Source organism: Rhipicephalus microplus, chromosome 3 (assembly GCF_043290135.1).
Source record: "Rhipicephalus microplus isolate Deutch F79 chromosome 3, USDA_Rmic, whole genome shotgun sequence".
Taxonomy (NCBI): domain Eukaryota; kingdom Metazoa; phylum Arthropoda; class Arachnida; order Ixodida; family Ixodidae; genus Rhipicephalus; species Rhipicephalus microplus.
In genome coordinates, this window is record NC_134702.1 from 78,246,140 (window position 1) to 78,270,982 (window position 24,843).

Consider the following 24,843-nt stretch of genomic DNA (forward strand, 5'->3'; position numbering starts at 1 on the left):
TTCAATCAGCAGTCGTATTAGCACTACTGCTACGGCTTCTGATTTGTATTTAATACTGTGGTACAGCGTGCCCATGATCATGCCAAATTCAATGTGTGCAGGCGCCATAGCAAAACGCGTTACGAGAAGGTTGGTCAAATAGCACGGTTGTCAAATAGTAACACTTCAAGGCACCTTAGACAGCATTATGGTTGGAACGGTTGGAATAAGAAACTGTCTGTTTATTTTTAAACTAAAACATACTTTAAAAAAATTATGGCCGTGTGACGTCGCTGTCACTGTAAAGTACCAGACCTTAACTTCACTATTTAAAGGAAAAAAAAAAGATAACTCTAGTTTGTGGTTCACTAAGTATTCCGGCTAGGTGGCGTCAGCCACCGCCCGATCTAAAGGGTACAGCCATATCAATCCATCCATCCATCGGCCGCCGCTGCGCCATCAACATCAACTGCAACGAGGAGGCACGTGCGTAGCGGGGCCATGAATTTTTGAGCGAGTGCATGTGCCGCGGCTGGCTTAAAAACGATTCTTTGTCTTGCGCCGCTGTCGCCCCATGCAATCGAAGTGCCTCGTTACATACGGCGACAGAAATGTCGCCGTCGCTTTCGACGAGCCGTGGACGGGGCGGGATTTAATTGAACACTTGAAAGGGTTGGACATGTTCTCAGAAGTTGACGCCTCTGCCATAGGCTTGACGGTGAGTCCTTCCTTTCTATATATTTCTACAGTCGTCGTGCTGCAGTGGTTGCCACAGCGTTTGTCATCGATTACTGTAGCTTTGTGTTGCATCTTTTTGCTTCGTCCATTCTATAGAAAAACCCGACAGCGCTAAGTTACATGTTATTGCTAAATTTCGCCCAATTTAAGCCTCGATGACAATCATTGCTGCACCGAATTTACCCCTCACTTCTTTAATCGTAGAAAACGTGGAAGGTATTTTTGTTGAGTAGGGAATCCTACTTCGAGATCGCGCTAGGTGTCGATTCCAGTAGTGTTCGGCATCTAGCGAGGCTGCACGTGTATGTGTAGCCGACGCTGGCAGTAGTCAAATTTATTTAGTGTGTTTATTAAATACAGTTAAATGTTGCGCTTTTCACTTGCTGTGGCGGGAATTCGGGACATGTAAATAGCACGAATGCTTGTGGCAACAGCAGGTCTTTGTTGGCCAACATTGCAACCATGACACTTCCAAATTTTTTATCCGTGTGTTATGTAGTGCCCTTCTGAGTTCTGGCATTCTTATTTTTCCAGCGTTTCGACGAAGACTTCGACGTTTTTGTCGACATTACAGAAGTGGACGTGATCGAAAATAAATCGAGAATAAAAGTCCGACTGACCAGCCAAGTCCGGTGAGTAGTTTTGCATCTTTAGCAATACACTTACAAGCTGCTTGTTGCACACTGCTTTGAGAAAAACGGTGGCTAAAGTTTTCATTTAAAACAGACCTCTCAATTGGATAAGCCTCTTAGCTTGGTAGTTGTAACAAAAAAAGGGTGAGGTGGTTTTTCATAACAGCTTGACAAAATGCAGTTTCTGTGTTGCTATTACAGGATAGCAGATGTTCTGGAAGAGTCTGCACAGCCGTCACAGCCAGCACGGACCGGTGCATACTGCCTCCCAGATGTACCACCAGACATTGCCTGGATGGTAAAATGCCACCAGCCAGGGCAGTACTTCGTAGGTCGCTCTCGAGTACTACAGTGGCTTCACCATGACTTGTACTTATACGACATGTGAGTAATATTTACGTAGATACTGTGCAATATCCTGTTTGAAAGTGCTTTGAAACTTTTCTTCACATTCATCTTTTACCCGCTCTCGTGGGTTAAAAAAAAAGGGGGGGGGGACATCCATGGTGAATAAACAAAAAAAATTGCAGAAAAAGCACTCAAATGCTAGAAAAAATATCTGACATGTCATAGTGCCATCTGTGCAGCTGAAGGAAGCTTCAATGAAGCATGACCCCTTGGTGACAAACCATGGAGTAGTCACAATGCCCACTTGTTTCCTCCCGTGATTAAATATATATTGTTTTTGTTTACATCATTGTGGTCACTATCTTCAAGGTACCAGCTGGTTGGAATGCTGCATAAAGTCTCGCTCAAATGCAAGGAGTAGAAAACAGTGGCATCAAAGTAGTGCCAGTGCCCCCTCCATATCTGTACTGACATTCTTTAATGAGCTAAAAGATCATGGTTTCAGCCTGCTTGTGGTAGCCAGCACAGAAAACTGTGATGACTCTTGAAAACTTTGTATAAGACCCAACAACAGGTATACGAACAATATAGATGCTTCTATGATGCCTTTCAATGCCTGTTGCATTGTTGGTACAGTCGACTCTTGTTAATACGAAGTTCCCGAGAACCGCAAAAAACTTCGAATTAAACGAACTTCCAATTAGGCAGAAATCACAAAAACATGGCATCTTTATTAGGTTCAAAGCCGGCAGTTCTTTACGAAAAGTAGTCGGTCATCTTCGTCTGCTTCTGTTTGCCGAATCTAGCAGTGGAAAGCAGGTTTTGGAAGGCGTAGATGTGCCCAAGTGCTTCTTTAGCGTTGTTCTCCCAAGTGAAAAACCGCTGCGCGAGAGCGAGGCCCGCAGCTACATCGGCAGCCTTCGGTTGTGGCTTGCTTTCAATGTCATCTTCGTCGTCGCTTTGATGAACGCTTTCGTGGGGCCGAACAATCTGCACAATCTCGCTGTCCGTCAGTGCACCGCACGTTTTGACTGTGCTGTCCACGGCGACATAATCTTCAAAGCAGGGGTCACCGAGGACGACGTCAAAGCTGCTGTCACCGAGAGCGGCGTCAACAATGCTGTCGTCAAGCTCGCTTCGCATTTCCACCGGCGGACAAGAAGCCTCTCCCGAAGAATTTGCCACGAAACCACAGGCCCTGAAGCAGTTGGCGATGGTCTCATTCTTCACGCAGCCCCACGCTCGCGCTAGCATGTGGATGGCACTAATTAAACTCGCCTCGTATTGCGAGGACTTATCCATGCACAGAATCATGCGCTCGATGAGATGCTTCCTGTACAGGACATTCACATTTTTGATTATGCCCTGGTCCATGGGCTGCAACACAGATGTCATGTTTGCGGGCAAGTACGCAAGATGGATGGCACTCAAGGCTGGTACGTCCATGTGGGCACTGCATTGGTCGACAAGGAACAACACCTTGCAGTTCGATGATGCGAACTTCCGATCCAGTTTCCTTATCCAGTCCCTGAAAATGTCGGACGTCATCCACGTCTTTCTGTTAGAAGCATAGTCGACAGGAAGGGTCCTGACGCCTTTAAAGCACCTAGGCTTAGCGGCCTTCCCGATCACAAGAAGGCGACATCGTTCAGTGCCAGTCATGTTTGCGGCAATCATAACAGACACCCTTTCCTTACTACGTTTATCGCCAGCACAGTCGTCGTCTTTAAACGTCAGTCTTGTCTGGTAGCAACCGATAAAAAAGCACAGTCTCGTCTGCGATAAAGATGTCTTCCGGCTGATACTCCTCAAGGTACCCGCGAAGATTCTCTGCTTTCCATGCTGCAAATGTTTCCTGGTCGACTGACGCCTTCTCTCCACACACGCTCTTGAAAATCGGGTCATGGCGCTGTTTGAAGCGCGTCAGTCATCCGTCCGATGCAGCGAAGTCGTTGATGTCCAACATTAACGCAAGAGATGAGGCTTTCGCTGGAATGACCTCACCACTGAGAGGAAGTTTGTTGTTGCGTGCCTCTCTGATCCAAATCAGCAGCGCCTTCTCCAAATCCGGGTAGGCGCCGGTGCGCATTCGCTTCCGTGACATTTTAAACTTGTAATTTGCAAAAGCATCCATTATTGATTGCTTGTTTTTTATAAAATTCGAGAGCATGTTAGGCTTAATGCCGTACTTCCGTGCAATGTCTTGCTTGGCAAGGCCTCCCTGCTCTACTTCTTTCAGGACTTCTTTCATCGCCAGATCAAGTGTTCGGTACGAGCCGCGTTTTGCCATTATTCAACGTCGTGGCCAGCCGAACACGAGGAAATAACTTGCGACGCGCAGCTGACACAGTCAACGAAACACAAGCAGAGACGAGAGAACAAGACTGACAGTGAAAGGGATAGCTCGACGTTCGACACGCCGGTGCTGACTGAACAATCTTGCCGCTTCATGCACTGTGGCCCTGCGCACAACGACGATGTCCACAACAGTGCGCTGCGGACAGCTACGATGGTGACGACAGCAGTGCGGTAGTTGTTCTGGCACTTGAAAAATTGCGCATTTTATTGAAACTAACGGTTGCCTCGAGGCTCTAGATTAAAAAATAACTTCTATTTAACCAATCTTGTGGGCTTTCAACTTCGAATTATTGAGCATTTTTTTCTATGGTGTTGCATACAAAACTGACGGGAACACCTCTTGACTTCTAATTAACCGAAAATTCCAATTAAGCGACTTCGAATTATCGGGAGTCAACTGTACATACACTGGATTTCTACTTATCTGAAAATGCCCCGCCATGGTGGTCTAGTGGCTAAGGTACTCGGCTGCTGACCCGCAGGTCGCAGGATGGAATTCCGGCTGCGGCGGCTGCATTTTCGATGGAAGCGAAAATGCAGGAGGCTCGTGTACTCAGATTTCGGTGCACGTTAAGAACCCCAGGTGGTCGAAATTTCGGGAACCCTTTACTACAGCGTATCTCATAATCATATGGTGATTTTGGGACGTTAAACGTCAGATATCAATCAATTACTTATCCAAAAATGCCTTTCTGATGTTTTGTTCTAGCCATACTTTCTGCAGTTATTACCCACAAAGAAACTTGGCTAAAGGCAACCTATTTTCTAGAAATGCAATGCCATTGCAATTGTAACTGTTGCGATTTTTATTCTTTGCATATCAAAGGGGCTCTTGCCCTCATACTCTTCTTTATCGATCTCTCGATAAAGCTTTGGTCTGCTAGTGAGTAACTTACATTCTTGCTTTTGTAAATATTTTTTCCTGCTAGGTACCCTGGGAAATTGTACACAGAGGCAGCACGGGCTTTGATCACCAGATTTCCTAACTTGGCTGATGTAGCGGGGACTGGCTATGTGAGTTCACATATTATTGCAGAATTGATTGCACTGAAAAGCTTGTCTAATAAATGCCTGCTTTTAAGGACCAACAGTGAAGCGAAATCAGTCATTGACAATAAAAAGATAGCTTCTGCAAGAATTTCAGAATTGAACATGGCTCCTCCTGTTCTATAAGCCATTATTCTAAATTGGGACAGGCAGTTACACATGATTAGCCGATGCAACATTCAATAGTGAAATGCTGCTCGCCCTCAAGGTCCCTGTGTGATGATAAATCTGCAGGCTTAACTTTGCTTCTGATTGGAATCATTGCATTTTCATTAAAAAAGTAAAAATTAAAAAATAGCAACGGCACTTTATTACATGAATACGTATTCATGATGTGAGGAAAGGTAATGTTAGAAAGCTGCACTGCCTTCACACCATCAAGTGAGTCTACCAAGAAGTCAGAATCCACTACGTTTTCGGTCATTAAATACCTCCATGAAACTAAGGGAGAGCTTCATATGTGACGATGCATTATCACTAAGAGCATTGTTCGCAGTCCAAAAATGCTTGTGCGCTGCAAGACAGCATGTAAAGTGCATGTGCTGCACCATTCTTTTTTTCTAGTTAGCTGAGTCGTGGTGCAGCAGGTGATGTTGAACATGTGTTGTGAGCCTGCAGGTCATTCCGTTTACAAAGGGAACAACCAAGCAGTGTCATTCGGTTTAGTGAGTAATGAGGAGCAGTGTAAGGAACGCCAACATGCCAAACAACATGGCTGTGGTGATTTCGCTTAGGTGTTGTGAGCTTTGTCTTGTTTTTCTTCCATCTTAATCTTTAAAAGGTGGTGTCCCTTCAACAAAAAAGTTGAGGTGCATGGAACAGCTTAGTTTTCCTCTTTTGGTCGCTAAATGAAGGTGCTCTATAGCAGCTATCTTGCATCAGTGCTTCGTTTTTGATCTCCTGATATGGTGCCGTTCATGTCTTCACAGAAGAGAGAACACCTGCTATAGGGAAAAAAGTCCCGCAATATGCTAAAACAATAATTTGTGCTTGCTTATGGGTGATGGGGTGCAACAGCCCATATGTGTGCCTGTGGCACCACAAGGGCTTAGTGTGTATGCACTGTGTTTTTCAGTGAGCACTAAAAAGTAGAACATATTCAAACTGTGCTCACCGCACCACAGTGGCTGCTTTTCATTTAGTGGTGAAGTGCAGAAAGAAAAAAGGAACATCCCAGTACTAAGAACAACTTCTTGCTGGGCGAGTTGGTGCATGTCTGTGGTTTGTAATGTTGCACATACAATCGAACAAACACAGGAAGTAAAAAAGCGTAAACGGAAAGAGCGCAAACTATCAACTGGCTTTATTCCTTTGGTTGCTGTAAATATATGCACATTTAGCACATGTCCCAAAAAAATTTGAAAGAAGGTTTGTTTACATAGACGTATGTATATGTAAGGCATATCGACATGAGGCGTGTATTGGCCCATAATCGCAATGGCAACGTATTGCTGCGTCTCTTGCAGCACACATAGAGGAACTCTGAGTGCTGAAGAGAAAAAGGTAAGCCGTAAACTTTGCCCCTTGTTTTTTTTTTTTTTTTCCCCAAGCTGATGGTTTTTTTAGCATGAGCTCCGGCTACTGCTCTCGAAAATACGTGTTTGCATTCTCCTTTCTATGCAAGTAAGACGTGCAATAGCATTTGTATTCGTGTTCCCATAAATTGTTGCATGCCAAAGCAAGGCAGTTTTTGCAATGTTTCCGCTAGCAGCTGTTTACCAAGTTAAGGCGACTCATACACTTATGCAGAAGCCACCTTCATGCAACGAACTTTATCACAGCTAATTGTGTGTGCCTACGTTTCATTGCATGTGCTGAGCACATCGCATGCTTGAAAAATGTACGCAGTCATGCGCAAGTCATCCCACTAACCGATGGCATGCACTTGCTTCTAATTGAGCATGTGCCGTTACCCAAACATAATAAACAAAACACATCAACGAAATATAGGCACACGCAATTAGCTGTGATGAAGTTAATTGCATAAAGGTGACTTCAGCGTGTAACATAAGCTTCTCCGTCACTTGGTAAATGGTTGCTAGCGAGAACATTACAAAAACTGCCTTACCTTGGCACGCAACAATTTTCGGGAACACGAATGCAAATGCTATGGCTCGTCTTACTTGCATAGAAAGGAGAATGCAAACACGTATTTTCGAGAGCAGTAGCCGGAGCTCATGCTAAAAAAACCATCAGCTTGGGGAAAAAAAAAAAAAAAACAAGGGGCAAAGTTTACGGCTTACCTTTTTCTCTTCAGCACTCAGAGTTCCTCTATGTGTGCTGCAAGAGACGCAGCAATACGTTGCCATTGCGATTATGGGCCAATACACGCCTCTCGTCGATACGTCTACGTAAACACACGTGAGCCTGTGTGTACTGCGCCATGTGGAGCCTCTAACATAGCTGCTATGCACACAACGGCGGACAGATGGCAGCGATTTTGCATAAGGCCTATACTCGCACATAGTACTTCAAAGCACCAGCATTTGCACGCCAGCTCAATATTTATTGATCAGAGGTGTGAGCTATCGAAAAGTCAACAGGCAGTGGGGATTCCTAGAAATTTTCGATAAAAATATTTCACGTGAGTCATCTCTTTCAATAAAAATATTCTCACCGAGTTGCGATCGCTAATATTTCATATTTCAAGGAACGAGATCGAAAGGTGTCAAGTAAGGCACAGAGCACACGAGATATTAGTGGTAAACAGCATTGACACAAAGTTCAAGGAAGTCAATTGCATGCAAATGGACTCACTGGCTCACTGAGACTGATAAACAGCGCTAGTCTGAGTTTTGGTGTCTCTGAGTCCGAGCGAGTCCCAAGGGCAAAATATATTTCATGAGTGAGCGTATGTGAGCTCTTCATCTTTGCCGACCTATGTGTGTGCCATTTCACATGCTAGATGGTGTTAGTTGCATCCGGCGGCTTGTCGTTCTCTTAGCTCTTTCAAACTGAAGGTGCAACTAGCTGACAATAAGCACACTACTTATGTGTTGTGAACTGCAGCAATCAATGGACTGTGGTATGAATAATTGGCCACCAGAAAGCTATTGCAAAAAAAAAAATAACTGCACTTCAAAATTGTTGTCACAGCCCTTTTAAGGGACGTGGCAATGAAAATTATCTTTATTTATGAGGCCAAAGGGATGAAATTCGGCATGCAGATGTCATTTGTTGTGCTGATATCATAACTGGAATCGGTTTTGAGCTATCTAATGTACCTCTTGAGTTACAACACTTGATAGACTCTCATTGTCATCCCAATATTAATTAGCTAATTAGACATAAGCTTGTCAAAATTTTTGCATAAGGATATTCACAAGGCTTCATTTTGTGCCATAATGCTATTGGTTTATTTTTAATATTTAAATAAGCACACAAATTTTTTTAATGTCCCAGACATATTGTCTTACCAACAACTTTTATAAAAAGCCAATTAGAAAAGTCCGTATGATGTGTACACAAATATGGACAGCTTTACCGCACTCACCCATGTTTGAGAATCTAAGTGCAAAAAACGGAATGGCTATAGCTTAATTTGTTGTGAAATGGCATAGGGATGACTGACAGCAACTGCTCAAAAAATTGAAAGCTGAGAAAATGGAGCCCAAAGATTTTGGAGCTAGAAGTTGATAGAATGGAACTCTGAAGGAAACTGGCTTTATTTTTCATTGGAGAAATGCATCTTTGTGGCTATCTAGAGCTCCAATTTGTCCTCTTTATGATGCCAATATGGTGGCACTGTGCCAAGGGAGAGCTTCAAATTTGCATCTTGCTATGCCCAATTTTCACATAGCTTTTTTTGACGACATCCCACTAGTGAAATGCTTGTTTCTCAACTTTTACTGCTTATTTGGGTCTAAAATCACACTATGATGTGACACATGGTCTCAGGATTGCAGAAAAGAATAATTGAAAAACTGAACATTTTGACCAAATTACGATTCCCATTGCCACGTCTCCCCTTAAATATGCTCTAACACAATAATCATGTTCTGGCATAAGCTATTTGAAAATATTTTGTGCACTAGAATCCGATTTCAGAGCAGACATAGTGTTGGAAGTTATAATTATGCGCCTAAAATACCCCCGAGACCAAATTTTGAAACTCAGGTGCATGTGTGCGATAGTCCTGCATGCGTGAGCACTTCTTAGTGATTATTAGCGAGAAATGTTGCCGTTAAAATATTTTAATTTAATTTCAAAGTAAGCAAGAGTGCGCATCTGAGTTTGCATCAACTCGCAACATCACCACTAATATGACAGAGACAGAGCTCCATGTGATGTTTCGAAAGAAAAGCGAGTATTGTCAACATCACAAGATGTCATGCAGTGCCCGCGTGCACAATACACCAACTGAAATCTGGCAAGGACTATTTTTTGTCACCTCCCCACGCTGTCTTGTCACGCTGCTCTCAATGTGGTAGTTGTTGCTTCGGCCAGGATTGCTCTTTTTATTTTTCTGGGGGGAAGGGGGCACATATTTAGCACTGGCATCGTTTCATTGTTTATCACACATGGGGCCCAGTTTTTATAACTGAGAACAACACCATGGCTTAAATGCACATTATCTCGCACTCTCTCTTTCTCGGACACTGGTTGCTTGTTGGTATTTAGGGGAGCATTTTGAACTGACATAAAATTGTTCTAATTCAGTGATGCTAGCATTATTTATACAATGCATTTGAGCATTAATGATTCAATTTTGGGATGTCCAGACACAAAGCTACAAACTGCAGAAATGAAGGAAAGAAGTGTAAACTTAAGGGCTCATTTTTTTTGTAAACAGATTATTCCAAGAACTAACAGACAACAACGCCAAGGAAAGTATAGGGAATGCTATCAGAAGTAACTGTAATGTAAATGTTAATAAAAGTGAACGAAAAAATAACTTGCCACCGGCACGGATCGAAGAGTGTTCCACACTCATTGTAGTGGCAATGGGCAACACTGACTGACCCTCCCACGTTTAAATACACATATAGTATACCCATAAGGTGGATGGGGGGATGACCACCACTGTGGCTCAGTGGTAGAGCATCGGACGCATTATTCAAAGGCCTTTGGGCCGGTACCTGCCAGTGGCAAGGTATCTTTTCGTCCACTTTTCTTTTGTCACATTTACATTACAATTACTTTTAATACCATCATCTATACTTTTCTTGGCATCATCACCATCTATTCTCATTATTAATCACTTAAACTGCAGTAATGAAGTTACAAGCAGAACATTCAGTGTAGTTTCCCTTTAAGCTCAATAAGTACCCTTGTGGGGTCAGAAAAAATAAAAACAAAAGCAGAACAGAAGTGCCGGGGAGGTAAATTTCTTTTTTCATATTTTCTGTTATAAGTTATTGATTAGAGCAATGTTTATTTTCAAAAGAAAAGGGATGAATCAATAACAACTTTCCGAAATACTTTTATTATGTGATCTCACTCAACCAAACTGTGATGACAGCTGCTGCAGTGGCACTCATTCCTTGTACTTGTTGCCAGTCATACTTTTGTGTGTGAGGCGATCCATGATCACATGATTGCAGTTACCTATTTAAATAACATATTTAGTAACTCTCTCGTGCTTTACAGGATTCATGGCGAGAAGCTCTAAGATTTAAAGCCAAATATGAAAGGAAGAAAATGAAGGCATTAACAAAGGAGAACACAGAAAGAATTCCGCGGAAGAAGAAGCCTACAGAGGACGAGTGCACTGCTCCTCGGCGCACTGAGAGGCCTAGTGTACGTATTTCAAATTTTGCACAGCCCTGCAGACATCAGGTTTGTCTTTGCCATCTGGCCAACAAAATTTATCTGTGCTTTCAGGCAGCTGTCTTGGCTGACGCAGAAGATGCCGAGACCATTGCTGGTCACGTTTTGGCAATGACGAAAGAAGTTGCAAAGGCCAGGCCCGACATGGCCTATATTGAGGACTGTATGAGCAGAACTTTGCCAAGCAGAAGGGAGTGGGTGTCCCAAGACAGCCCATCTGTTGATGACATCATTAAGAAGTACCCTGCTCTTTTAATCGGCTCCATCGTAAGTTTTTCAGTGTGCATTCATGAATCGAAAGTGGCTAAAAAGTGCCCAGGGAAATAGCATGCTCTGCTGTTTCGGCCACATCCATCCATTCTTGAGATGTTTGTTTTGCAATTATTTGTTGTACAGTTGTTCTAAGTATTTTATTAGTTCATCAAGCTTTTCAAAATTTTTATTCTGCAGTTTATTTGATATAAACTATTGAAATGTTATTTACTGACTGTTTGAATTGTTCACTTTATGCTAACATGATGCATATGTACAATGGCTTGAACAAGAATGCAGTAAAACCCTAATGTACATTTTTGATTAAAGTGTAAAAAGTACACCTAAGATGTGAAAAAACAGGAAAAATGAAAATAATTTAGCATTGCTGAGCTGTATGGTTTATTTCATTGCTTACACTTATTGCTTTTACTGTTGCGTGGTTCTGTCCAACACACAACCCGAGAGTCTGCTTGTTTAGGGAATATCAGGGAAGCTCGAAACACAGAAATCGCTTGTTGTGACGTCAAGATGGGGCAGAAAGGGGATACAACATCCTTTCTACTACTGATAGCATGAAGCGAGTGAAAGCAGTGTTTGAGTAATATTTCAGTTCATCAAAGAAGCAATGGAGAGTGCCTCTGAACTTGACGCAATATAGAAGTCGCACAAAGAGAATATAAAAGACGAAGCAACAACTGCAAACCTTTGGCAGATAGCAGAGCAACTCTTGGATTTGTAATCTAGAGTTGCCAGTTCTGCTTATAACAGGAGGATTCGGGCTTCTTTTTCTGCCGATTTGTTTGGAGAATTTTTCAGTCGCCTGTCGCGTTTTAGTTTGGGGTAATTTGCATTTCCAGCAAATATAGTTATTTTAGTTGTCACGTTCCAGAATCCACATTTGTCATTTACTAATAACATTTTTGTTGACTGAAACGTGAATGCATAGGCGTTTACAGGGTTCCCCATAAAGGGGGCCAAAGGTTCATTGCAGTGGCCCTCAACCCTACTAAGTCTACGTATGGGGAAGATTTTTTGCTCCCCCTTCCCTTAGGTGACTAGGTGAGCTAGGCTGGCCCCTGTGACCCGCTTTCCATGTGCAGGCCTATGGTTATGTGTTCAAACATATGTTGAGGGAAACTCAAGTAAACGTCAAATATATGTCGGGGGAAAATTATAAATAACGTTCATCATGCCATGGCAACATAATGGAAACCATGCTAAGAAGTATCTATGTGCTTTTGTTGATAGTCTTGTATATTGATTCAAGAAATCGTGGAATCACTAGGATTATGCCAAATAGGCCAATTTAGTGCTTCAGCACTAATTTGTGAATGCAAGATGAACTTACTGGTACATTAGTGACAGTAAAAGGGTCAAATAAAACTTGCAACATTGCCTGGTGCATTTACTCATGACAATCAGTCAGTTGTTCGAGTGCCTGGTGTAATACCGTAGAAAGTCTAGTGCTACGGCAGCCAAAGTGATCACTACTTCACGATACCTTTGCGAGATTGTCGCCTTATTTGCCAATGTTTGGTAGCTACAACATATCACTGTTGGCATTGTTTTGTGTCATTGTGGTTTGTAGGAGATGGCCGAATGCCCTGCAATAGTGACTTTGAAAGCAGTTGTCTAAAAAAATGGCTCCTGTGCCAGCTCATCTTAAAGCTATTCTCTAGTACATGCATTGCCACACTCAGCCACAATCTAGTTGACAAATGGAAATTCAAATTAAACTGTGGAAGGTTAGAGTGGCATCATCCACAGAAACATGGTAAATTTATGCTATTTTATTGGCATTATGTGATTCATTTTGAGGCTGTAAAAGAACAACTAAAGTGCATGCAGCACACCCATTCAGGGGAAAGCGAATGTGTGCCAAAATTGGCAAGGTGCATGCTTTGATAATTTATGTTAATTTGGCTTGCTGTACAGAGCAGCATAAAGTATTTTTGAAGGTTTTGCAGTAAGTCTGCAGTTGTCCTTGCTTATATTAAAATTTTATAGTATACTTGTTTTATGACACAACTGGTGGTGCGTCACTGATGTACATCCCTTTGTCTCTGCACTTTTGGCTATAGTCACTCATATTACATCATAGCGACAAGCTACTAACATCTAGATTTTCAATAGCTATATTGACCAAGCGGCAGGAATGAGTAATCTGTTTGCTAAACAGCTTATTTCGTCACTTGCTGCTTCAATGCATCGAATTCCTTGGCAGGACTTACGAAGATTATGTCCTGCTATGTACTTTACTTGTGAAACTGGCAGATAGTAACCTCCGCATTTTATTTCAAAATTGCCCTTTTGTGCTTGGTAGGAGTAGGTCGAACCTTTTTATAAAAGACACTGATTTAAAATAGAAATTGGTATAAGAGACAGCAGTGTGTCTACATTGAAATAGGTGTTGATAAGAAAATGCATAAGTGATACCCATGCTTATAAGAAACACCGCATAAAAAGACAAGAGTTGCTCCTCAGTACAAATTTCTTATAAAGGGGTTCAACTGTATTTGAAAGTGGCTTTGTTTGCCTTTTTGAAAAATTAACAAAAAGCTGGTATTAAGAAGACCGGCAGAAAGAAAGAAAATTTAGACAGTAACAAGGTTAGTTGAGCACACTAATAACAAATGTCTGGTATGTTCCAAGGAACCATAAATATACTCAGCTCAAATGCATTCGCTAGCAGTTTATCTCACATCCATAGCACCATGGTGCTGTGGATGGCACTGCAAATCCAAAACTTAGAAAGTATGTCCCATTTCAGAAAACTGTTGCAAGGTATGAAAATGATGCTTCAAAGCCTTTTTCATAACCTGGTGCACAGTCTCATTTCCTAATATTTTTTAACTGCACACGTATCTGAGCACTTCTGCAACTCCTTAAAAGGGAAAGATATTATGCATTTGTAGCACGAAGCTCAACCGAAATCCTCGTGTATCTTTTAGGATGAAAGCTTTGTTCTGTCCATGGAAATGTTGAGGAATCCATGAAAGTTTTTTTGTAGCTTGGTGCTACAAATGTGTGGTTGTCCATTTTTGTTTTTGTAACAGTAACCGTCTTGCCACATTGCAAGAGCCCATAAAACTGATTAACATCATCTTCAGCATTTTTATTCATATTACTGTAATCGTGAACCTGACTACACGTTTTGCAGTGCTGTGACCTTGTGCAATGTTGTACCGCAGATGCAAGTAAGTCTATAGGGTTTACCGTCATTAAAATGCCTTATGAAAATTTTATAGGTGCAGCTGGAATTCAGGTTGCTTACCAAAGTGCCCATAATGGAGAAACTGGAAGAATTCTTGGGGCCTGCTTCAGGAAAAATAGTAAAAATAGCCAGACAGAAACGTCACATGCAAAAGTTTCTGGAAGACCTCGATGCTGTTCTTGTCGATGCCTCTGAAGATGCATCCGAGGGTAATTTCAAACATTTCTACGCTAACATTACCACCTTTCTTTGTATCTAGCTTCCAGTAGCGCCATTCTTCCGATTTTACGTCAAGCAAATTGGGTGCTGTAAAATTGAATGTATTAGGCAAGATTTGTTTGCACAGTTCTACATTGGTTGACTCAGAGCATGCGTTCGATTAGTCTATCACTATATGCACTTGTTTTGAAAATGCAATGTCACACTCCTAGAAACTGGCATTAAGTGCCAACGACGTGATTACAGGTAGCTATTACAGAGATAAATTTATTTCAAGAGCTCATGTACAGAAGCAATAAAAATTGCTTAAATATCTCAGCTGCTGAAGATCTTAAACTGCCTCTATTTGTGCAATACATTCACCACTGCTTGAACTTCTCAGCTAAAGCTAGGTTGAAATACAGTTCATTCTGTGCTCAAACCAATAAAATAAAATTTAAGAAAATAAGTTTTGTTCAATGATGGAACCAAAACTGAAGCACAGATGAGCACAAGCAAAAGACCAGAATGTTGGAAACAAAGATTACAGAAGAGGCAAAGTTCTGTATTTGTTGTGTGCCATGTGCGTTTAATTGCAAGCACAGCCTGCACGCCCACACAACGAAGTTGGTTGGTGGTCGATATAATGATGCTCACTTATTCTTGACGAAGTAGGGCAGTGACGCTCTTCCGTGTTTTAGTATCGCGGCTGAATGTGGGTGAATTTCATTTCTTCTCAAATATTACTAGAGGTCGGTTTTTGAAAATTTCTAAACTGCAATGGGATTTTTGCATGAATGAATTCAATACTCCCATTTCACAAAATGCCTACCTCCACTAATAAAAAAAGGTAATTTAACATTCTTACATACAGTTCAAAGTGATTTCTTTAGTCTTTTTAAAGGGGTCGTAGCAGGCAAGATGGGTGCCACTGTGTTTTCCAATACTTTTCTTGAGTTTTCAATTTATTTCTGTGCATTCTACATTTGGCAATGGCAAGGATTAAAATTCGTGCCAAAATTTTTTTCACATCTGAAAGCACGAAGATGTAAACTGCATCTTCTAAAGGTACGATAAAAATTTTGTTATATTATGTCTTGCAGTGCTATCCCCAATGGGAATTAGGTTCTGCTGCTTAAACACCATAGCAATACACAAACTAGTTGTGTAGTAATGTAGATGTAAGTAAGCACGTCTACTCCTTCTCACTTCACATTAGGTATCCAGCTGGTCTGTGGTGCACGTGACTGTGAATTTCGCTTGGCTGGGTGACCCTGCATACTTCCTAAGTTTGAGTGTAGTTACCATGACTACCCCATAAAAGATAGTCAGTCATGTACACCATTACAGCCTCTATGTTTCTAGTGAGTTGCTAAAATGGCAGTTTGAATCCAGCTTGTAGCTTTTGCATTTAAGTACTTTTTGAAACAGTGCAACTCACGGTTTTTTCAGAGGTGATGCTCACTGCTGCTATTTGTGTCCTTCCGGCAATGGTGAAGGAAAGAATGGATGCTTTCATCTGCAAATTTGTGAGTATAATTCATAGTTTGTATATTACTTTCCCTGTGAACTGCAGTTGTGAAGTTGCCATCTGTGATAAATGTTTGCTATATCTTTTGCAAGTGAATTGTTGAAAAGCCTTTCAACCAGCCATGTCCAAGACGACTTTCACGTACCATTTATGCATAGGTTACCCAGTACAGTAGAAGCCCGCCATAATGTAGCCCGCTCGGAGGCTACATCACTGTCAGCCACTCTTTGCATTGTTTTTATAGGATTCAATGAATCGGTATCTCCACTGTTTGAAATGCCATGAACTGGCACTCCAAGCTGACCAGAGTGGGCACGTTGATTTTTTATGCAGCCCGAACTGGCTTAAGGATGCATTCAGTGATGTGATGTTGTGTATCGCGAGCCATGATATGGTTTTTATTCGTGTCACCATAAGCATAGATCTTAGAACCTGTGTAATGCTATGTAAGCACGGCATCTGTGCCACCGTCGTCATCCCCAGCCTATTTTTGTGTCTTCTGCAGAATGAAGACCGCTCTAAAATTATCTCCAATTTACCCTTTCTTGAGCAAGCCGATTCAGTTTCATCCCTGTGAGCTCCCTAATTCTGTCGCTCTAGGTGATTCCCTGCCTTCTCGGCTTTTCCTCTTTTTTTTTTTGCATTCATTCTGCTTCTCTTGCCCCCAGTTGTTTGTTTTACTCTTTGTATGGCCGCACCAAGTTTATTTCTTTCAACCTGCAGTACCCGACTGTCTCACCCAATCTGGTGTTTTCTAATAGCTTAATGTTTTACCAACCATTTCCTGTTTCATGGTATGGTACATGGTCCTTAAAGGGATACTGAACAAATTTTTGGCCACCAAGATATTCAATCAAATTGGAAGTGGGGTCCTCAAAGTGATCGGGACAACCTTCATTCCAGGCAGAAACTACAGGGAAATAATGAATTTAATGCGTTTTTAACAAACTACTACCGCATCCAGCAGCCACGCCGTTCACTACAGGAGGTGATGTTTCGTGACGTCATACCCACCCGAGATGGGCACACTAACAATGCGGGCCCTCTACTCGCTCATCTCCCCCTGCGGTTCCTAGAACCGGTATGAACAGCAGCGGTTGCAAACAGTTCTCCCCGCCGAGGCCAAGTAGCTAGGCAAAGCATCAGTGCTTTTGGGAAAGAGTGAGAGAAGAGGACAGGAACTCGTGCGCCCTGCATGTTTCTCGGCGAATGTGATGGCATGGTTTCCACTCGCACACAGACGCCACGGGTTGACAATTCATGAAAAATACAGGCAACTGTTCAAAAATATGGGAAATCAACTGTTTATCAGAACAGTCACATCTTCTGATTATAATCACGAATTTTAGTCAGTTTTCCAATTTTTGTTCAGTATTTCTCTAATTTTTATTAAGTTTCCCTGTTAGGCTCTAAGCCCAGATTACTTGTTGATCTGGTGGTACGTAGAGGTTTGCATACTTTTCATTTGAGGAACAGTGGCTGATTCCCTGTCATGATTTGAGAATGCATGCTTTATGCACTTCTGCCCATTTTTAATTTTGATTAATTTTTTTTCATAAATAGGCTCCCCTTATAGGTTTACATACGCTTGTGCAGACTCCAGGGTAGGCAGCCAATAATGAACTCTTTTTTTCTTTACTATTAGCTTTGTTGATGGCATATTCCTTTTTAGGCATAATTTTGTAGTTCTTGATATATATAGTCAATCTTTTTTTTCAATTCACTGCCATGTGTTAGCTCACATAGTTCTAAAGTGTTTTTTGTGCAAGGTTTTTGCAAATTAAGGGCACCTAGGCCAGAAACTGCATGGTCTTATCGCACTCAGTTTACTTGTGGGTTGTTTCTGTTGTCATGCTAGCATGCCATGCCTGCTCAATTTTTTTATGCCTTCAATGGAATCTCTTACAATAACATTTTCATCGATAATGCAGTTCTAAATGGAGTTCTAATGCAGTTCGATAATGCAGTTCTAAAAGACAATCTAAATATGATTGTATGTGCCAGTACCCCTATATATAGCCAAACAAATTGGAGTCATGTAGCTTTGTTATATTTTGCGTAACTGATTGCCAAATTCGAAAAAAGCAGCAGAGCAAGTAAGCGTGGCACCCCACCTCTCCGTCATTATTAATTTACTGTGCTTCGAACAATTTTTTTTACAGCAAAACCAATTGCGGATCTCTTCTTTCCACTGATCAAACAACAATATAAAATTCTGAAAAAAATTTAAGAGGTCGACCAGCCATGGTTTGTTCAATCTTACGTGGAATCACACCTTTTTCTTTTTTTTTTTTTCAGAACGAATTATTGGGTTGTGTGTAAACAAGACCAGTCACTAAACTGTGGATAAGCCTGTAGCCTTAGTGCGAATGCTTTATGAATTATTAAGAATGTTCCTTCTAGTTTGGAAGCATGCTTTGCAAATTAATTTCAGTTTCATTTATTTGTCAGTGTGCCGTAAAACATTACGTTTTATCTGTTCCTACATAAAGGAGCTGTTGTAATAATGAAGCAACAAGTTTTTTGTTGAAGTGTGCTTTTTTATTTTTGTAGGACCCCACAAAGACGCACTACGTGCCCACAGTCACATTCATGGGAAATGTGTTGACATCTGATGCATTTGCTGTGAGGCTGGAGGACATCGAAATTGCAGAGAAGAGCCTCTTGGCAGCAATTTCCACCCAGATGGCACTATACTGGGCTACCAATATAGTTTTTGATAAAAAAGCTCAACGAACGTTTGACGTTCTATCCCGCGCTCTTAAAGTGAAGAGTGGCCTACGGCCAACACCACTAGTCAGCGTAACACTGACCACCCTGAGCCATTAATGAATAAAGTTTTTTGAACGAATAGATGTGGATTTCTTATCTCTCCTGGAGCCTCTGTGCCAGACATGGCGCAACCTAATGAAAATCATGTTCTTGAAAACTTTTTTTCATTTGCCGCTGGGAGAGCTTGACGGCTGGTTTCTTAAAGAGCACTCGCACAAGTAATGAACTACATTGAGAGACATCGATCATGAGCAACTGCATGCGACTCTGATGAGGAACGTTGTGAAAGAGTAACCATCGCTCTCATTGGCGTGGAATATCCATTCTTCCCTGCGGGACTAATGGGAAAGAGTAACAATTGCTCCAATTAAGAGCACTCAGAGAGAGCAAGTGTTACTCCTGTGAGAGTATTCACAGAGCATATTACTCCTTGTAAAGAATAACCATCGCTCCCCGGGGAGTATTGATAAAGACTATCTGTTACTCCATCAGGGGCATACGGAAGGACTAAGCGTCACTCCCATAGGAGCATTGACAGAGAGTATCCATTGCTCCTTCTAAAGAGTAACCATCACTCCCCTGGGAGTATTGAAAAGGACTATCTGTTCCTCCATTGGAAAGAGTGTCACTCCCATAGGAGCATTGACCAAGAGCATCCGTTCCTCCTTGAGGAGTTTAGGAAGGGAGCAATGGATGCTCTCATGCGGTGTAATTGCAAAGAGAACTGTTGCTCCCCTGAGAGTATTAAAGAAGACTATCTGTTCCTCCTTTCAGGAGTATTGGGAAAGAGTAACCGTCACTCCTGTGGGAGTATCAAATAAGACTATCCGTTACACCTTTGAGGAGTATTGAGCAAGAGTAACCATTGCTCCCATGGGAGTAGTGACAGAGCATCAGTTGCTCCAGTCAGTTACTCTCTGAAAGAGCAACTGAAATTGGGGAGTAACGGTTCCTCCCGTCGCAGTTACTCCCGAAATGGTGCAATGGGTGTGGCAAGTCAGTTACTCCTCTAAAGGAGTAACCTCGACCCCCCTTTTCCTCCTTTACTTTTTAGAGTGCACTGCGGTGGACCTTCCACTATGCCTCACAACCAGAAAGTGGCTTTGAGGAGGCCCATGGACTGCGACCTGAGAAATGCACAGAAAGAGCTGTGCTGACCCAGGACGCAGATACGCAGGAAAAAAAAAGAAAAGAAAGCGAGGGAAGGAATTATGCAACACGCACACATAAGACAATGTTCAATGCTAGCAATGCGCGATTGATCAGTGCAGGCAAAATAAACAATTAGAACCGAAGAGAAAAGTGGTGAGAAAGCGAGTCTAATCTGTACATTGCAGCTATTCATTCTCGACATGCAGTGCTGTAATAAAAGAATCGCTGCATGATCTCACACGTTCCTTTCACCCGCCGTTCGATAATGTGCATTGCAAGTCGCGCTGTGTATGGCGAGCTATACGTCCGGTTTTGTTTTGCTCCTAATTTTATTGGCACGACTGCTCGCCTGCAGTGAGGGCGGTGAATAGGATTTGCTCGCTTATCAGAAACGCTGGCACTCAACTACCTCATAACTGCCGACGCATGTGACCAGATTACTTATCGTGTACAATGAAGCTGTGGCAAGCTTTCTACCTGATTATGCGATTAAAGGCGACCATACAGAAATTATCAGTGAGGTGTGTTCAAGGGGTTTGACGGTGTTTCAGTAGCACCAAATGCAACTTCAATGTGCAAAAGATGTTGTTGTATTCGCTGAAAGCTCAAGCCGCCTTTTTTGTTTCAGTTTGTTTGCTTGCTTTATATCGCGCGTTGTAGGAGTGTATTCCGCGAAAGCGTAAGCAAGTGAACTTGAAGATGAGAGAGAGCGAGAGAGAGTAAAAGAAAAGAAGGGCATGGGGGTTAACCAGATGCTAGAATCTGGTATTATGCCTATACACTGGTGTTTGGGTATATGTAGTTCAAAGAGAGAGAGAAATAAAATAACTAGCCAGCATGGACTTGGTTTCCCTGGGTTACAGCCTGCTAAAGTTTTTAAATCACAGCGATCTTGTTCGAAATATTTGAAGAAGCACGGAAATTGATGTTCTGTTCGTATGCTCGAAGTTCGTACACTGCCAAATATATTACATTGTCTTTGCTTTCACTTTGATTTGTAACAGTAGTCCTATGTGTATCCGAAAACGTGTGTTTGAGACAATGCCCTGGTTAGAATCCAGCTGATAAATATTATATTATCCGTGACAATTCCATGCCACTTCATCAAAAATGCAGTCTTTCGTGTTCTTGTTTTAACGCAGAATTGTACGTGTGTCGACGAGCGTACCTGTACAAAGAATAGTTAAGAAAGAAAATTCGAGAATACGGTGGCACGAGAGGAAATACCGATTTATTGGCGCTGAACGTTTATTTTAGTGTATACTCGTGTATGTGTGCTATGTAACTGATTGTCAGTGTGACCATTCTATGTACGACAGTTATCAATCTAAAATTACAGAAGCTATAGCCTAATCCTGAATATCACCGAGGCGAACATCTCTAGTAGCAAGTGGTGTAGTCAGGGTGATTGATTGATTTGTGGGGTTCAACGTCCCAAAACCACCATATGATTATGAGAGACGCCGTAGTAGAGAACTCCGGAAATTTCGACCTTTTGGGGTTCTTTAACGTGCACCCAAATCTGAGCACACGGGCCTAAGACATTTCCGCCTCCATCGTAGTCAGGGTGAGGGAGTGTTCAACTTTCTCCCAATAAGTTTTCAGTTTTGCATGTGTATATGTACCTGCATTTGGTTAGACACTCCTTTCTTTACCCTCCCACTCACCCCTCGCAAAATTGCTTGTGTCGTACTTTCTAGTATATAATTAACATTTGTCACTTTCCCCTCCCGACACTCAATCTCTTTTTGGTGAAAAGCAGGGCGGGTTGTGACATTGCTTTGAATATCGCTGGGTTTGTGTTCCGTTATTGATTAGGACAAGTCAGTAGAAATATAGAAGAAGAAAAAAACAGAAACCAGGCGTGCAATACGAACTTGTGTTGAAGCGAAACTCACGACATAATGACATCCGTGTCTGAACACAGAGAACACGAGGCTTTCGTTGCTATTGTTTCGTTGTCGGTGTGGAAGGCGCTGCTGCATTCGACACTCCTACTGTGGCCGTATTCAACCGGCGCCACGGTTAAACAAAGGGAAGGAGATAGAAGTTGAGAGCTATAGGTTTTTAATGTGAACACACGAAAGAGACAGATATACATTCGCCCGATTCCTCAGCTACGACAATGTTTGCAAAAAAGAAAAAGACAGTAAAGAAAGTCGACGCGTACCTTTAAAGCAGCAACACTATTTGGAGATGAACGCTTCCAGTCTCGCTCTCAATGAGCCTTTCATCTCCAAAGTCAATATCGTTTCTAGGTGGACGTCCGAGGGTAGACGCCTTGGGTGCACGACGAAAGCTACTCGTAGTCACAATACTGCCCACATAAGCGGGTTAGAAACCCGGACTTCTGAAAAGTGAAAAAAAAAAGAATGCATCGGGACATACTGTAGAGAGAGTTACCCTACTCATGATGGCAGAAGGCTTTCTGTTCTGGGGAGAATATCTCAAGCAACAAAATGTGGCGAAGATATTCCGAAAAGATGTGTCTTCGCTTTCACATTTTAAAATTTTGCTAACTCTGGCTACAGATATTTACCCTTTCTGGACGGGACGAGGGATAATTACTCTAGATTATTCCTTTTATTGCTGTTTATTCCTTGGGAAATTCATAATGACCTGCATTCGACATTTTCAACACAGGGCTCATATTTATCAATCTAAGCTAATGAATTTTATATAGGACAATTGTTTCGGCGTCTTCATTGTAGCTTTATTTTTATAAATTACCAATACGAGTACACTTACACGCGAAAAAAAAAAGCTAACGAAAGTGATTGATGCTCCTATTCAATATATTTCTTATTCCGGGAGACTTTTTTGTTTAGCAAAGTCAATAGCTCACCTTAGCCTGTAAAGACAACTTATACGAAAGGTTAAGGTGTGTGAAAAAAACACATAATGCTGAACTAGGCGGCTGTTGAAGACAGAGAGAGAGGAGGAAGGCAGTGAGTTTGACCGGACGCAAGTCTACTATTAATACCCTCCAAAGAGTTGGGGAGGCAAAATTGCAAAGGCGCAGGAGGGTAACGTGTATAAACAAAAGAAATGGCAGCATATCCACGGAGTGAATAATGGAGAGTGGGTCGAAGCATTCATCCGTCCATTCGTTCTTGCTTCCGTTCGTCCATGCGTCCGTCTGTGTGACCATCCATGCGTCCATCCGCCCGTCAGTGCGTGCGTCTGTTCGTGCGTCCCATCCCTGCGTTCGTCCATGCATCCACCCCTGCGTCCGTTCATGCATCCATCCATGCATCTGTCTGTGTGTCCGTTCGTCCATCTATTCAACACTACAAGTGCCACCATCTCACATTTTTTCATCATATATTCCCCATATAGAAGCACCACCATTCCAAAGGACATTCCAAGAACTTAACGAGAGGTGGCACACGCACACTTTCTTACGGCTTGCGCTTCGGGTCTACTTCCCACCTTCAACCACCTCGACTTCATGGTATATACTAGTTCATTGTATTCATAGCACTGCAGCTCAACGCTCGCTAAACATTTCTAAAACTAAGGAGGGTACACCTAGCGAGTATAACGCAGCAACCCTTTCTTGTCAGATAGTGCTCAATGTACATGCCAATGGCTGCTAATGGGGATCGCAGCATGCGCGTTAAGTAAAAGCCGAATGCTCCAGTCTCTTATTCTCCATTAGCAGCCATTTACATGTACATTGAGCACTATTTTTTATTGTTGAACAACGCACAGAAGAAATCTCTCGCCGGCACCACCTTGGAGGTCAAAATGTTATACTTGTTACATACTACAACTGCTATGAGGGACAAACGGTTGTCGCTATAAAGAGATTCGCCCCTATAAAAACGGAATAATTCGCCGCTTATATATGCCTACCGACTGTGTCTGCATGAACACAATCCGCGATGGACATATCTGACAAGAAATCCGCTGCGCTGACCTCCAACTCGCGTGTATGCAGAGGCGACGTGTGGCAGGGACTGAGTCGCCGGGACTGACCACGCGACATGGTGGCGCTGGCTTCCGGATGACGATGGCCGCGTTTACACGAAGCTGAGGCGCGAAATTTGTTCGTGATATCGATATGTTCCAGCACACCGAAGTTCTTCGAGGTGGCATTGAAGATACACTTTTATAACGCGGTCCTGTGTGCATTATAGGCCTCTGTTTTATGTGAGTGTTTACGCGTGAGTTCTGAATAGTAAAAAACGTTTGACGCCTGATTCACTGGCTGTTCTTGTCGTCATTATGTCAATATATCGATATATCATACAATATGTTTTACTCACATCGCACCAGTCTCAGATTTGTGATATAGCTTTCATGGTCATTTCATCTCGTGCTGATATATATATATATATATATATATATATATATATATATATATATATATATATATATATATATATATATATATATATATATATATATATATATATATATATATATGCGTGTGGAGAGACGACTTATCAACAAAAGCGACGCTTTGTGTGTAAATAGCCTCATTTATGAGGCACATGGAGCCTGACATGCGAGTGCGTCAATGTATTCACGCAGCTCTTGAAACAAGACCGACGACCTTGCTTAAGTCGATACCCTTAAGTCCCCCTCCCCTCCCCCTGCCCCCATTTTTTGTTTTGTTTTTGTTTGTGCGGCGTCCTGCGCATATTCTTTGGTCTTATCATTGTCCAAACGTGGGAAGACACTACAGACCTGTATCACCACAGCAGCTCTTCTGCCGTTCTGATTTATGGGTGCTGTATAAAGTAAGACCAACGAGAGGGCAGTTTTTTTTTGTGGGGGGGGGGGGGGTGATTGATTGATTTGATTGATTTGTGGGGTTTAACGTCCCAAAACCACCATATGAT

At 42.1% G+C, this 24,843-nt stretch overlaps 2 protein-coding genes across 5 annotated transcripts in view; both read left to right on the forward strand.

The window, feature by feature from the left end:
* Positions 1 to 24,843, forward strand: part of LOC119182883 (pleckstrin homology domain-containing family G member 5) — a 759,199-nt gene that overhangs the window by 376,591 nt on the left and 357,765 nt on the right. The window lies entirely within an intron of this gene.
* LOC142803796 (uncharacterized) lies at positions 554 to 18,920 on the forward strand. Of its 2 annotated transcripts, XM_075889868.1 has the most exons (9): positions 554 to 697; positions 1,252 to 1,349; positions 1,551 to 1,733; positions 4,985 to 5,069; positions 10,692 to 10,841; positions 10,926 to 11,138; positions 14,375 to 14,549; positions 15,991 to 16,067; positions 18,623 to 18,920. In XM_075889868.1, exons 1-9 carry the CDS (start codon positions 554 to 556, stop codon positions 18,896 to 18,898), a joined length of 1,401 nt encoding a protein of 466 aa, XP_075745983.1. In that variant the 3' UTR covers positions 18,899 to 18,920. The 2 variants fall into 2 exon arrangements, with proteins under 2 accessions (XP_075745983.1, XP_075745982.1); XM_075889867.1 differs by having other exon boundaries at positions 10,692 to 11,138.